The following is a 14,982-nucleotide window of genomic DNA, read 5'->3' as shown; positions in this document are numbered from 1 at the left end:
AGTCCTACAAGTCTTGTAAACAAATACATTTACTAGACTCTAGTGCATAATCCATTTTTGATACACATGCCAGGCTGTTTTTGTCCCAAACTGATGTTTGAACTAGGAGGGTCACAGGCTGAGATTCAAGGACACGGCCCTTCATAAGCTCATTTTATTCCAGAATCTAGAAAAGGTATGAATAACAAATCAAACGAGCTACAGTACTGCAAGCTGTTTAAGACACAAGCCACAGAAGGCCCATCTCTTCCTCAGACAGGTGAGAGCCACTCAGTTCTTGGTAGGTAGATCTTTTGACACCTGAGCATTGTGCTGTAGTAACAGGTCAGTGTGTGCTCAAGCCGTTTGCTTCTGATTGTGTCAGACCTACCCTTTGTAGCTTGAGAAAGGACTTGGCATTTGGTCTCTTCTTCACATGCTTTTATTTTCGCCAATCTTTGCATAATCTGAAAGCAAAGGCATAGTTTTTTATCCTCTTTTATTCCATGCTTCATTTGGGATTGCCACATATCCATGACAGTACATGTAATGTTACTTTCTTTAATTTCAGGCTGGTTGTTCCTAATAAAGGCTATTCCTCATTAGATCAAAGTCCTGATGAAAAGCCGTTGGTGGCGCTGGACACAGACAGGTATATATGGAATAACACAATTAACATGTTAAATTATATTATTTGTTGCCATACAGTGAAATGGGGTTGCTCTATGCAGAGTTTTCTGGGAATCTTTTCTTGGAGAAACCCATGGCAGAGTTTCTCCAGCTTTTGGTTTGTAACACGGAGATGACCACTCACCTTGCCAGTTAGTGAGGCTGAAAGTTCATGACCACAACATACTTGTTTTGTTGAAGCTGCCCCTGTAATAGCTTTCATTTTCTAAAAGTTCTTCCAGCTCACTATTATGAGTACGTACCCATAATACATAACAATGCCATTGTTCTCCAGTCTGGTGTCTTCTAGATGTGCCTGGACTGCTATGTTGGCTGGGAAATTCAGTGAGTTTACTCCAAGCTATTTGCACTCCCTGCTACAAGCCACAAGCTCTGATAGCATTTAAAATGGCTGAGAAGACGTGAGTCAAAGCCAGTGGCTATTAACCCCAGTGTCCTAGTAAGATGTCTCAGTTCACCTGCTTATGCTTTTGATAAAATGCCAGTGTTAGGTACAAGAAGAAAAAGCTGGCCCTCACTTTTCTGGGTTGTCTACTTCCTGGAGATACAACAGTTATGTTCATATAGACCCCAAATGGACCCATCTTGGTGGGTCCCATCAGGGCTGCTCCCTCATTCGGTCTGTGAAAATGAACGGGAATCTGCTACCTAACATGCTGCTTTGCTTGCTGGAGGTCCCTTTCCCCATTGCGTGTTGTCTTGCTTTGCAGTGACGATGACTTTGACATGTCCAGATACTCCTCCTCGGGGTATTCTTCAGCCGAGGTGAGTTCCATTCCATCTCTTTTTGTCTCAACAAGGGTAAGCTTGTCTTTCTGTTTGGCAAAGGATGGGAACCCAAAACAATGGACTGGATTTTTAAAGGCAATGTACCTTGGCAGTAGTTTTCCTTGGCTGAAACTTCTGGATTTACTGATATTTCTGCAATTTGGATTCAAATAATGCTCTAGGGAAGACCTGATGTAATTTTCATCACAGAAGTGGGAAGAGATAAGAGTTGGCCAGAGCCGTGATTAGATCCCCCCTGGGGGATCTTCAGGGCATCAGACATTGCAGATACATTTGTCCTTCTCAGTCATTGAAAATGTCCTGGAATAATGAGTATTGAGGCAATCAAAATACATGTGAACTGGTCTTTGGCAACCACACATATTTTTTCAATAACAGTTTGGGAAGAACCCATAACTTAGAGGTAGATCATAGCTTAGAAGTAGTAGTGTGTGGAAGCTGCAGATTCAGACTTGATCTTGTTAGCATGGCTGGAAAAGGAGTCTCAGCCTCTGGTAACTCTTACAGGGTCCTGGCCAAAAGCTGTTCTTTTCAGGACATCAGGCCAAAATTGAGAGCATCATAATGCCACAATATGGCTGCTATTACTAAGAGAACCGTTCTCTAATGTCTGTGTCTACAATTCTGGACCAGATGCCTCTCAGGGCAGAACAGTTTTGGACTGTTGGTGGGTTGACATGTTGGCTCTTTGTCTGCAGCAGATCAACCAGGACTTGAACATCCAACTTCTCAAGGACGGGTATCGGTTGGACGAGATCCCAGATGACGAGGACCTCGATCTAATTCCACCGAAGTCCGTCAACCCCACTTGCATGTGCTGTCAAGCCACCTCTTCCACTGCCTGCCACATCCAGTAACGGAGAAGCCTGGCAACACGAGGGTGACCAGTGCTTTCCATTATAACTGTAAAACTTAACAGCCATTGCTTCCTCCTATGGTAGGACGTGCACCTCTTTGTGTTCATAGAGTCAGGAGAAACCAAAAAAAAAAAAAGTCATTTTAAGATCCTCTTCTCTTTTTTATTTTAAAACTACAGTAAATGAGCTGTGAGATGCTTCATGCAGACCCTTGGTCAGAAAAGTCCATTGATTTCTTTGGAGTTGGGGACTGGTTTCAAGATCCATGTATAGGATTCAGGGGAGGGAGGGACTGGCTGAGAATGCTGTAGGGTGTCTTTATCTGGCAGATTTTGCTCCAGGTGCAGGAGTCTGAATGGAGAGGAAAGATAATCTTTTGGATATTATTGGAATTTTATTTTGTGAGCGGGAGGAGCTGAATAACAGGGAGAAGATGAGACCAAGAATGAAATACAGGATTTTTTGCTAAAGATGAATTGGCCAAGACAAATTCATACCAACCTTTTGTTACAGGGGACCTGAAGTGAAAAAGTAGTGGCAGTTAAAACATACTTCCTGAAGCATGAAAAAAAATATAGCTTAGAACCAGAGTCCACCTCATCCCAAAGTTCTGTGGTCTTGTCTACTCTTTGAAAGCAAACCATGACATGGTCTGCCAACGCTGAGGAGCAGCGTTTGTCACAGTGGAAGTGTTGGTTTCTTAAACCTTGAACAGCAAAAGAGAAGTTCTGCATTTGGCCAAGGCCTTCTCCTGCATTTGCAAATTAACTGCTCCTTTAGCTCCCGAGAGCCAAGGGTGAAGCTGCCGCCCTGAGCAGATCCTGCCTTGCGTAGCGCTCACTGGGTGCAAGAGCAGGACTGTGGCTGCGTCCAGAGTCAGGAATGCGACACCCGTTTGTCCCAAGACCCAGGTGGCCAGGCCCAGCACCCGCCTCCCTGCTGGCTGGAAGTCAGCCTTCTGGGGCCAGAAAAGGAAGGGTGGGCCTGCCGCTGCATAAACGGGACCCTTTGGCACAATACCTCTCCTGTTGTCTGATGCCAATTAGCGTGCTACTGTCATTTACAGACTGGTGCCCCGTTCAGTCATCACCATTGCTTGTAAATATGGTGCTTCCGCAGCATTTGTAAAAACTACAGGCCATCAGTAGTAAAAGAGCTAGAAAAGAAAAAAATAACCAGAGCTGATTATTATTCTGCTTTGCTGAACTCAGACCGTGCCAAGCTTTGCAACATAACAGGCAAATATTTAAATATATTAGACACAAAGACAGTTTGACAGAGCAGTTGTCCCTATCAAGGCCAGGTTTCCTGCCCACCTTGAAGGACTCTTGTTCCAAGTCGGGCTTATGGTTTGTCCCCTGTCTCATGAACTGTCCCCGATGAGCACAAGGTTGGGTTGCTGTCTCCTCCTGATTGAGTATTATGTACATGGATACTACATATCCCCATCGTGGTTAGCAGGTCCACCTTGTCAGTGGATAAAATGATCCTGGGTTTTGTGAAGCAGTCTTGGATGAGGGTTTCTTTCATGGTCCTCTTGGGGAGGAGTGAAGATGCAAGAGAAAGCAAGGTGTTCCGGAAATGAGAAACAGGAGGAACATGGCAGCTGTCTTCTATTGAGCTGGTATTTGAGGTTAAGGACCAGCACGGAACAGCTACATGGGATGAGTAGAACCGTAGCAAAAGTTGACCCTTTAATTGAATGAACTCTGACCCCCAAGTAAAATTACCTTATTAGGAATGAATCTAGGCCTGAGAAGGTTCACCTAAAAAAAGACATCTTTAATCCCTTTTAAAAGCTTCTACCTAGAGATTAACTCAATCCTATTTGATTTTCACACATTGTTCATTCAAACTGAAAACAGTAATTTTTTTAAAAACGTTTGCACTGCTTAATGGGATTACGGTCCCCTACCTTTGTGTTTCTAGCCAAATGCTTTGTATTTTTCCTCCACCAGACTTTTGGATTGCAAAAGGACTGTGCTTTGAATTTAACCTTGTTCATATTTGTGCACTGAAGAGATCAGATTGGTAAATATCATGGCCCACCCCCCTTCTTTTGACTGGTGAGTGGTTAAAATGGGCATGTGCTATCCCAAAACACTGGTGAAAAGATAAATTTCTTCTTTCAACCTTCACAAAGGTCCCTGAGGAGGATACTACTTTAGTAAGGTCAGTGCAGTAGCATAAAATGAAAAAAAAAAAAAAAACCCTTTTTGGCTTCTCCTTGCTTTTACACTTTGTGTCTCCATGTTTTTTGAGAAAGAGATATATAAGAGGAGGCGAATGAGCAACGCATTGTTGCCATCAGGGTTAGCAGAAGCCCGTGTGGCTGTAGAGATGCTTCCCATGTTACACTGCCATTGCTTGGGGTTATTTCACACATGGTAGAAGCAAACCTGGATTTTGCCCCAGGGTCCAGGCATGGCTCCTAATAAGAGTCTTTGTAGGAGGCACGTGTTTGCAAGCATCTGTGGCTCCCGCTTCCTCTTAGATGTGCACTTGAAGCCTCTTAAGGGCTTGCAATGTGTCAAGTTGTTTTCTGGAGAGTTTGGCACTTCCTTAAGGAGTTTGGAGTGTGACAGGCAGGTCATCGTAGAGAATGGTCCCGAAGGCATTGCCGCCGCCCCTCCCTTAGAGACCACCACCATCCCCCTGTATATTCTGGGCCTTTAGCTTGTAGCACCCAGAGAAAAGAAGGTCAGGCCCACAAGCTGTAGGGATGTGCTTAGTGGCTCTGCATCTTTATGCTGCTGCTGGCCTTGGAAAGAACGAAAGGGAGATGAGTGGAGAGACTTGGAAGATTTGAGCTGCTTAGAGAAAAACTGGACTAACAAGAACAAGCCACCCAGAGTTGCTTTGGGTGAGATGGGCAGCTATATAAGTGTGAAATATAAATAAATATAAATAAAAATAAATAAACGTGTAACTCCAGACAGCTCTAGAAAGTAGCACTTTCCCAGGAGATTATACCCACATGAGCCACATGGTCTTTGGAGAGGACAGCTGTCTGTCTACAGGTATATTGGTCTCCCGGCTCTTCTAGGTTGGCTTGGTAGCATTGCAGCATCGCACGGTGTGAAGGCAGGCCCCACTTGCCCTCGTGTCCCATAAAGTCCAGCTTGTTTCAGTACTGCAGCTGTATGTTTAATCTGCATGCCCTCATTAATTGCTCAGTCTTAATTAATGGCAAACTTTTGCTGTCATTTGATAGCCAACATGGATCACTGGCGTTATCTTTCTAGTGTTGTTGGGGTAAGAACTGGGATGTCTGATAGCTGTCAGGTCACTCTCCCTTCCCCTGGTCAGTTCTTTCACTGGTCAGGTGTGGCTGAAGGGAGGCAGATACCTGCTGGTTCTCCTCCGGGTCTCTCGTGTCTCCCTACACTGCGAGGTTCCAGCCTTTGCAGCTAGTAAGACGTGCTGGGACTTCCTTGTGCGTGGTGCGGAGGGACTGCCTTTTGCAGGCAAGTAGAGCTGTGTAGCATCCTTGTAGGCTCTTGTTGCTGCTCCGTCTCTCTGCTTTCTGGAGCCTTTGCAGTGACAAGGTCTGGTCTAGTCAACCTTGAAGACAGTAAAAGCAAATGAGAGCAGGGTCTCTCTGCAAAGCCCAGGCTATGCTGGAAGTGGAGCCCTGCCTCCTCCTTTCCCAAAGAATCTTCTATCACCTTGGCCGCGGTGGCTCTTCAGCATCTTGGTGCCCCTTCTAACCTCAGCCTACCTGGGAGGCTAATACCAGAGAACAGGAGAAATTGAAGACATGAGTGTGAGAGGAGGAGGTGGCGGCGGCAGCGGCAGCTTCCATCAGCTGTTTTGCAGAAAGTAGGTGGCAAAGGACAAGGTGGCTTCCTAGATCCTGTGAGGTGAAGAACACACTGAGGATGGAATCATACAGGCTGAACCTGGGTGATGTTTTCTGGCATCCTCTCCTCTTAATCTAACCTTGAAGAAAGCCAGAGTTTCCATTTATAGCCAGAAAACACTTGGGGGAAAGGTGATGGTGACATCCCTTCCATCTAAGAGCCATGAAACTGCTACGGTTCAAAGGAGGAGGAATGAGCAACAGACAGTAATTTTATGCTATTGATTTCTGTTTAACAGCTCATCTCAGGTAGAACAGCAGCCAAGCCTCCCATCATAACATGGATTTAGCCGCAGCAAGTTGCTGGGCCACACCGTGAGTTGTGCTGCTGCCCATCAGCTGGTAGGGAAGGCAGGCCCAGAGCCTGGTGCTCTGGGGTGCACAGGGAGGAATTGCCCCTGGATAATGAGGATGTGAGAAATGGCCAGGGAAACTCATTAGCTGGGCTTGAGGTAGCCATTCTGGAGAGTTTCTTCACATTACATTTCCTCCCCATTTCCCCCCCCCCCTTCTTAGTGCCCAGCAATATTTTGGGATTCAAGCTTCCTTGGCTGCTTCTTAAGCTCCCCACCCCAGTTGTGCATAGTGGTTAATGAAGAATGAAAGCTCGCCTTGCTGCATGTTAATTTTTGGATTTGGTACTGTCCTATTCAGGCTTCCTGTCCTTTGCTTTCCCCATTCCCCTTCTATTCACATGTTCCTTTCATTTAAGGCTCAGGACTTAGTAAAGGCTAGCATTTTTTGCCCACAGAGCCTTTCAAACAGGACAGGACAGGAAAACCATGTCCAGGCTGCTCGAGAGGGTCCCCCAAACGATCTGGTGTTTGCCTCTGATCGAAGATTCCCAAATCCTTCCTACAGGGAGCTGCAGATTACAGCACTTTTGAAAAACACCATCCCACCATCTTAAGACGCTTAAGACTTCCCACCCTTCTTGCAAACAGCTCATGGTGGCTTAAGCAGGTTAGATTCCTCCCTTCTGGATTCAGTCACTCTCCTGATTTGCGAGACTTGGGAGTTGTGAGGGGTTTTTTTTAATCAAGCCACTTTTCAACACAAGTGGAAGGAAAATGGTTGCTCCAGGGACTGTGAATACAAAATGACCTTTTCTTCTTCCTGTCCTTGATCTGTTCTTTCTTCTGTCACCATGAGTCACTTCCTACGTTTTCTGCCTGCAATGTTTCCAAGAGCATCTTTCTGGAGAGACGGGGCTGGAGTTGTTCAACCTGCTTTGTGATGGAAGAAGTCAGCTGACCTCAAGCGAGATGAACACTGTTGTACTGCTCATTAAAATTCATGCAGGAGCCTAGGGGACCTTGGAGAAAAACCTTGGGACCCTGAGGAGAAACTGATCTTGCACCTCACAGCTTTCCTGAAGGCTCACTCAAATGGCAGATGTTGTCTGCTTCCATCTTGAGTCCTGTAGACAATCACAGCTCATGTGGGGTAGATCAGCCCTGGTTGTAGTCTATGGGCTCCCTGTGAGGAATGCCCTGAAAGGATATCCCACATCAGGACTCTGAGAAGCAGTTAGATTCTCTTGGGACATCCAGTTCCTCCTCTCCTCCCAGTTTGAGTTCTTGGCTGAAGGGACTGTACAGTTTACCATCATTTGCCCTTAGATCCAGAGTGCACATGACGAGAGAGCTGGGGAGAAGGCTACAAGAAGGTTGCAAACCAGGCTCCCTTATCCTTGCACAGATGAAGGCTGTATTTCAGAGTCCACAAGTGCTGCTTATGGGCATTGGGGTGGAGAGCTCCAGCAGGGCTTGGCTTGGTCAGCCCTTGCTGGTCTCTGCTATCTTGATTTGGAACCATTCTTCTCCGAGGAAGGTCTCCTGGGACAGCCCTCCTGGGTCTCAAGGAGGGGAGTTACCAGAGCTGTGTGTGTTGTGTGGGTGTGCATGCATGGCGTGGCCTTTTGCAAGGGACCACTGTATGGCAGTTTCCCACAAGCAGAAGGAAAGGGCTGTCTCATCCTGCTGGCTGGCGGCTTCAGAGCGGTCTCTGGACTGTCACATGAAGCGAGGGCCCAGCTCTTCTTCTTGCTGGGCTGCTTTCCAACAAAGACCACCGACTCCCAGCAGTACCGTTTCACGCAGTGGCAGAAACCATTGCCCACACACAGCCTTCCTGGTTGCTGGCCCTGAGCCAAGTACCTGAAAATGCTCTTGAAATGACTGGGGGATTACAGGCCATCTGTTGCTCTCTCTGCTCCCAGAAATCTGCAGGACAAACTTTCTTTGCTGGCTCTTTTCATCCTGTATGGTAGACTAGGGGTATCTCGCTTTTTCGTGAGATGGGCGGCCATATAAATCGGATGGATGGATGGATGGATGGATGGATGGATGGATGGATGGATGGATGGATGGATGGATGGATGGATCTGGTATTTTCTCCCTGTTAGGGACTGTTAATCCAGATGTGAATCTCACGATTTTGGGCTTTAGACAGTGCAGGAAGCCTCTGTTAACAAGAGGAAATTCCTTCCTGCTTGTGCAGCGCGGTTTTGCACTGAGGCAAGCAAGTTTAGACCGAGTTTGTGGGCCTCCACCCAGGCTTCCCTGCCATCTTCCCTTTCCAGGGAGAAGGCCTAGACTCCTGCAATGCAAAGCCTCTCTGTTGCATTCAGAATTTGCAGCAAACTGGGAAAAACACGAAACGTTTTGGAGCAGCAGAGTCCTGCCTCCACTGCAGAAAGATCAGGGTCATTCTGGGGAAGGGAAGGAATAGGGTCCAGAAGTCCTTCCCTCCACGTCTGAGATGCACAAACTGTCTGGTCAAGTGGTAGGCATGAGGTGGGGAGGGGAGGGAGGTAGCAAGAAAAGTCAAAGGGTAACTTAGTTGTCCGAAGTAAACCTTGGTATCCGTGTCCAGTGGTTAGTTCTAGAATTGAAGGCTCTGTTGGATTGCACGCACCGAGCGCTCCCCCCTTGTTCTTCGGGTTCTGGTTTTGACTCCCAGGCCGCACCTGCTGTACTGAAGGAACGGCTCCTTCTCTTTCTCCTCAGCGTGTTCTCCTCCTAACAGTTGGAGGCTGCTCCAAACACCCTCCACCAATAAAACAGCTGCCCCCATTTATCCCCAAAGAGTGTCCCGTAGTGCATCTCGGGGGAATTCAGGAGCTAAGATGGAGGAGGCACGTATTTAGCAACCAACACCCATTGGGGTTCTTCTCCGCTTTGGGATAGGCTGGCTCCATTGCTGCAGGGGGTTCTCTGGCTAGAACTTGTGGCGGCCCCATATTCCCTTACCCATCCCCCGGCCCTCTCCCTCATTTGGAGAGCGCCAAGTGGGAGAACGTCGATGCACCCCGTTTTGTCCCCTTGAAAGTCTGTACAGCCGTCATCTTCCTACGTATCTTCAAGAGGCAGTTAGGAATTCTTTCAAAAAGTCCTACTTTTCTTGCTCGATAAGCACCTTATGACTAAACAAGAGATTCGGTAAGTTCTATCCCATCTTCTCTTTTTAAAAAAATAACAATGATTTCTTTGCGCCTGTGGGAGGCAGAGGATGATTCTGCCCCCAGAAGCTGCAAGGAAATCATTTTTTCTTCATTCTTGTTTGGTGGAGGGGTGGGAGACCCCTTTAGATTTTGCACTGTTCAACTTGCCCCCTCCCCATCAGTTCCACCCCCGTTGGCGCCATTAATTAGATAAAGTGATCAGGGCTGGTTCAGCTTGTCTCTTGCTAGGATATGGCAGATACTCTCTTGAGTGTGCCCCCCCCTTCTATTCCTGAAAGTGTATGCCATGATTGCATGGGAACAAGGGGGTCTTCTGAGAAAAGATGTTTCGAGGAGCTTGGTTGGCTTTTTCACTCTTCCCTTTTTAAGTGCCAGTTTATCAGGGATGTTACCTTTAACCGTTTGTTCTCCAGGAGCAAAACCAGAGACTCAAGGCACGTACTAAAACCCAACTCCTATCCCTAAGGGCAGAAGAAGGATGGCTGAGCTGAGGAGACCCAAGGCCTTCTCCACCAGCCTTCTGTGCCCTTGTGACCAGCTGCCTGTTGGGCGGGTCTGTTTCAGTCAAGCCTTCTTAGCCGTGTCTGAGTCATGCATGCATGAAACAGGTGAGGGCAAGGTGGCATTCAGCCCGCATTGCCATGGAATCGGGAACCCGTGTTTGGTCTGGGAATAACCAAACTACTGGGAAACCCTTGAGGAGATACCAACCATATCACTTCCCTTTTAAACTCACATATAAATTGGGAAGGGGGAACCCTTGTTTTGGCTTATTCCAACTCCTAGCAAGTCAACTCTTGTTTTCTAGCAAACCTCTGTCTTAATTTTCGCTTTCCCAATCTGAACAATGTAGCACAGTCCTTTTCCCATCATGTAGAAGACTGCCTTAAACCAATCTGTTGGGTTGTGGGTTTTTTTTATTATTTTATAATTTACCGTCAGGTTTAAGCATTAATTTATTTTTACAATGTGGTTTTTGGAAGACACGATACGTGTATAATATTTTTTTTAACATTTCCATTGCAGTATTTATCATTGTTACTGGTTGTGTGTAGTGTTAACAGAATTAATATTAAAAGGCATACATATGAAACCTACCTTGCTGTCTCCTTGTGTGAACCTCAACCCCTAGAAGGGAGAGGAAGAGATTCTATTTTCTCGGAGTGGTATAAAAACAAAATAGACATCAACCAGCAAAGGGCGGGGGGAGATTTCTTTTCCTGTTGAGCCTCAAGAGTGAGACTGTGTTGTTCCAGCCTCCTAGGGCACCCAACCTCCTCTTACACTTCTGGGAATAGTCCTTCTAATTCACCCATCACTTTCTCACCTGCCCCGTCCCTCTGCAGTGACTGCAGGTGGACAGAAGATACACAAAACTGATGCTCGGCATGGAATTTGAGCATGCCACAGCTGCCCCTTCCCCACAGAAGGTTCAGAAGCCACAAGAATCACATGCAACCACCTCATTTGGAAGAGTCATAAGAACATAAGTTGTGCCCTGCTGGACTGGAGCCCTGGCCCATCTAGTCCAGCGGCCTGTTCTCACAGTTGCCAGGCAACTGCACAAAGAAGCCCATGAGTCTCCCAGAAGATGGCCTTGATAGGCCATCCCACTGCCACCAGGGCTACAGTGTCCTCTTTTGACTTCTTCACAACAGGATGTAAAGCAGACGAAACGACTCAACAATGGTTGAGGGAACCATTGTGGTGGACTAGCTGTTGAAACCCGACCCTCCTTATTCTGCTCATGGCACAGAGAGTGGAAATGGGCTTCCAGCACTGCATGGATCTACCCCATGGCAAATCCCAGACTTGCTAGCCACGGCAGTCCATCTGCAGCTAGGCTGGCTGAGTAGGTCAGCGAAGGTCAGATCATTCAGATCCAGATGGTTCCTGGTTCTTTCACACACACATCCTGTTCAGGAATCATAGAAGGACTGGCATGACCTTCAAAGTGGCTGTCTGTGTTGTGCCATTGGGCAAAGGCTTTCATGTAGTACTTGGGAGGCCCTTGTGAGTTTTCTGTTGGAAAATCAAAAGTAGGGGAACAGTTTTCAGGCAAGCTTCTCCCAGAGTTGTTTCAAGATGGGCAGCCATACAGATCTTTTAAATGCACATCTTTGGAAATGCCCAAGAACTTTCTGCCATGTTCAGCAGCTCAGCAGGTTCTTGGGTGGAAAGAGAAGCTTCCACACAGGAAGAGCACTGGCTCCTTATTTCAGCAGAGGGAGCATTTTATAGGCTCAAAAATAGATATAAATCCATCCTTGGGTGACCCAGTTTATCTCTGATTACCATTGGTAACTGCTGAAGACTTCTGTTTCACCTGCAGATTTCAGCATTTGCATGATTGCTCCCCCCAAAATTTTGTGCAGAGAGAACCTGCTAAAGGTTTAGTTCTGTTGTGTGCATGCTACCATTAGATGTACAACCATCTGAATCTTAAAGAAATGGAACTGGAATTGGAAGCATCCTTCTTTCCAGGTATGGAGGAGATCCATAGAGGCAGTAAGGCAGCATCAAAGTCAACAGATCTCCCAACCAGCTCCTTCTTTTGCTTCAAAGCCTTTGGCTCTTAGCCCCATGTGGATGGGTTTTCCTACCCCACTTGCCCACTTTTGCAGCCCTGGCCTGCCAACTGTGACATCATACATGATGCCAAGGCTGACTGCTGGGAGGGGCTGTGATCTTCAAGAAAAAGACCAATTTTGCCCCACCGGCATGAGGAGCTCCTTTCCCTTTCACAGCATCCATAAGGGAGGGAGTGGTCCCAGACTCAATGACACTGAGGCTCCAAGCTCTTCTGCTGGTGAAGTGTATTTCACTCATTCTCCCTGCACCGACAATTTCTGAAGAGCTGTCAAGATCCATCCAAGATGTTCCTCTTTGCTGCCAAAACCAAGACACCCATCAGCACCTATGCTGACTCCTACAAGCCTCTGAATACCACGAAGAAGGCCTATGAGGAACCTCCTCTGACCCTTTGGAGCGAAAACAAGTTTGTGACCCAGGTAATTCTAAAGTGCATGAGAAAGGGCTCCCGGGGAGTTCTGGAAGTGGTGATCCCAACTTATCTGGAGGGTGCCAGTTGAGAATGTTGTAATAAGATCCCCTGTCTTGAGATGGAACACAACCTGGCCCAGGAGATGTCCACTGGGTCAGCCCAAGTCCATCAAGCTTAGCAGGTCCAGCCAGACTCTGTGATGCTGGTAACTCTCTCTCCAGGCCAGCAGAAGCTCCTGAATAAGGAGGGCACCACAGATAGTTGTTGGCCCACTAATGTGTTAGATGACAATTCCCAGAATTTCCAACCTGCCAGCTTGCTGGAAATTCTGGAAATCTCAGTCCTGCATACCTGGGTGGCACCAAGTGGACCTGAACTTCAGAGCATCCTCTCCATTGCTCACTCCATGAGTTCAAAAAATGTATTTGGCCTTAGCTTTAAAAAGTTCTTCCTTCCTCTCCTGGAGATATCACTCATGAATTTTCTTGGTCTCCAGCTGGAGGGTTAGGTTTCCTACTATCTGTACACTCTAACGAAATACACAAGGCTAAGAGAATGGCTGGTCCAGCATCAGCCAGCAATTTTTCCGACTAAAACCTGGCCCACCCTCATCTAAGCAAAACTCTGTACTCAGCAAGCTTTTCATACAAACCCTGACCCTCTTTGATCTGGTCCTTAGCACATGAAGTTGCAGAGAAGAAGACAGGTGAGCGTGTGCAGAGGGCTTGTGCATTCTGACGCCAGTAATCACTTCCCTCTTCTGTATATCCAGGGGATTATGAAACCAGAACTGTTGCCTCTTAGCAATAAAGCATGAATGCTTGATGGCTGAGCTCACACATTGTGCCACATTACACTTTAACCATGATTGATGAATAAGCCAAAATTGCATAGTTCACACAAAACCCTAAGCTATAAACCTTGGTTTACAAACCACAGTGTCTGGGCTTATTCAACACGGAAGCTCTGCTGTGGCCCAGCCTTTGTGCCTTCATGCGCTGCACGTTTGGGTGTTGTGCATGGGAAGAGCTGCCCCACACTTGTTTGACTCAGTCAAAGGCAGGTGCGGTGTGTGCTGGCAAAGAGACCTTGCTGGCCCCCTCCTGTCTGCCTTCCAGCAACCACCATGGTGCGGGATTGGCTTGCTTGTAGCTGAGGGTGTTGGGCCATCTTGCCAAACAGCTGCCTGGCCAACAATGGGTTGCAGCCCAACGGCATCTGCACAGCCACTCCTTGCCCTCCTCTGGTTGGTACCATGTGTGATATTTGGTCCTAACCAACTGTGGTTAACTCAGCAATTCACGGTTAAGAAAACATCAGCTTATCTGCGTGAACACAACCACGGTGCAGCCAAACTGGGACTGGACAGTCAGTGCCCAGGTTGACTCAGTTTTCTGCCAGGTCACTTCAGGGCCTGGCTCTGTGGTATTTCAAACCCAAATCTTATGAAAAAGAGACGGGGCTTTGATGGTGTGGAAGCAGCCACTATCTTGACTTTTGGGGCCTCTCCCCACCCTCCTGCAGACCTCCCTGGGAATGCCCCTACATGGGGTTGAGAATTTTGAAAAACAGCCACCTTTTCAGGAGGGAATAGAGAAGATCGTGTGAATTGGCTTCAAAGCAACCACCTCCCTTCCCAAGTCATTCTTGTGAAAACAGTGCCCTCTATTGGCCAGGGTGTGTATCTCAGCCTTCCCCAACACGGCCAACTGGGATGAACTGGGGTTATATAGAGTTGGCACAATTCCCGCCTGAAGCCTGGCCTGTAAGCAAGGTTAGTTTTGGAAAGAGGTGACCCAGATGTATCTCTAGGGCCTGCCTGTTCCTGATAATTCAAAGAAAATTTGAAATTAGAGGATGCAAAAAAATAATTCGAGACAATCTGCACTTTGTGGGATTTGCACATCATCTGCTTGTGACACACACAGCTGATAAAGCTGAGCCCAACCTCTTGCCAAGGACTGAGTGTGCCGGTGCGGAGTGAACAAAGGGGGCCGAGCAGAGGTCAAGCCCCCACGTACTCCCCAGCACCGCAGTTGGGTCTGTTGTCTCTGCTTCAGGGCAGTCTCAAGGAACTGAGCCCTTCCTTCAGATGGAGGTCCTTGGAGACCGAGGGTAGTTTGCTGACGGGGTCCTTTTACCTATAAACTAAACAAGAGACAATATTAATATACTGCGATTACTTTGGGGCTACAAGAAGGTTTCCCAACCTTGGCCACTTTCCACAACCTTGCCAGTGAAATTGACCGTGATCCGTGAAAGGGGTCCCTGCAGAGAGTTCTGGAATACTCCAAGGATGGGTTCACACGATGCACGAAGCCATGGGTAGGGCCAA

General features: G+C 47.3%; 2 protein-coding genes across 3 annotated transcripts in view; both read left to right on the top strand.

Annotated features, from left to right (window-relative positions):
* Positions 1-10,740, top strand: part of FAM219A (family with sequence similarity 219 member A) — a 68,498-nt gene extending 57,758 nt beyond the window's left edge. Inside the window, exons 4-6 of one of the 2 annotated variants that reach the window (XM_088152735.1) lie at positions 551-631; positions 1,380-1,434; positions 2,160-10,740. In XM_088152735.1, coding sequence (XP_088008861.1) covers positions 551-631; positions 1,380-1,434; positions 2,160-2,315 — 292 coding nt within the window. In that variant the 3' untranslated portion in view covers positions 2,316-10,740. Of the gene's footprint in view, positions 1-550; positions 632-1,379; positions 1,435-2,156 lie in introns of both variants that reach the window. The other variant, XM_088152734.1, reaches the window with a different exon arrangement.
* Positions 10,741-12,024: 1,284 nt separating this feature from the next.
* Positions 12,025-14,982, top strand: part of SPMIP6 (sperm microtubule inner protein 6) — a 33,041-nt gene continuing 30,083 nt past the window's right edge. The window contains exon 1 of the mRNA XM_025172967.2: positions 12,025-12,654. Within this exon, the coding sequence (XP_025028735.1) occupies positions 12,520-12,654 (135 nt within the window). The 5' untranslated portion in view covers positions 12,025-12,519. The remainder of the gene's footprint in view (positions 12,655-14,982) is intronic.

This window comes from Python bivittatus, unplaced genomic scaffold (genome assembly GCF_059951505.1).
Source record: "Python bivittatus isolate LINGU-HERP-01145 unplaced genomic scaffold, Pbiv_v1 ctg000570_np1212, whole genome shotgun sequence".
NCBI lineage: Eukaryota > Metazoa > Chordata > Lepidosauria > Squamata > Pythonidae > Python > Python bivittatus.
Note: the sequence above shows the minus strand (reverse complement) of the source record. Positions and strands in the feature narration are given on the sequence as shown.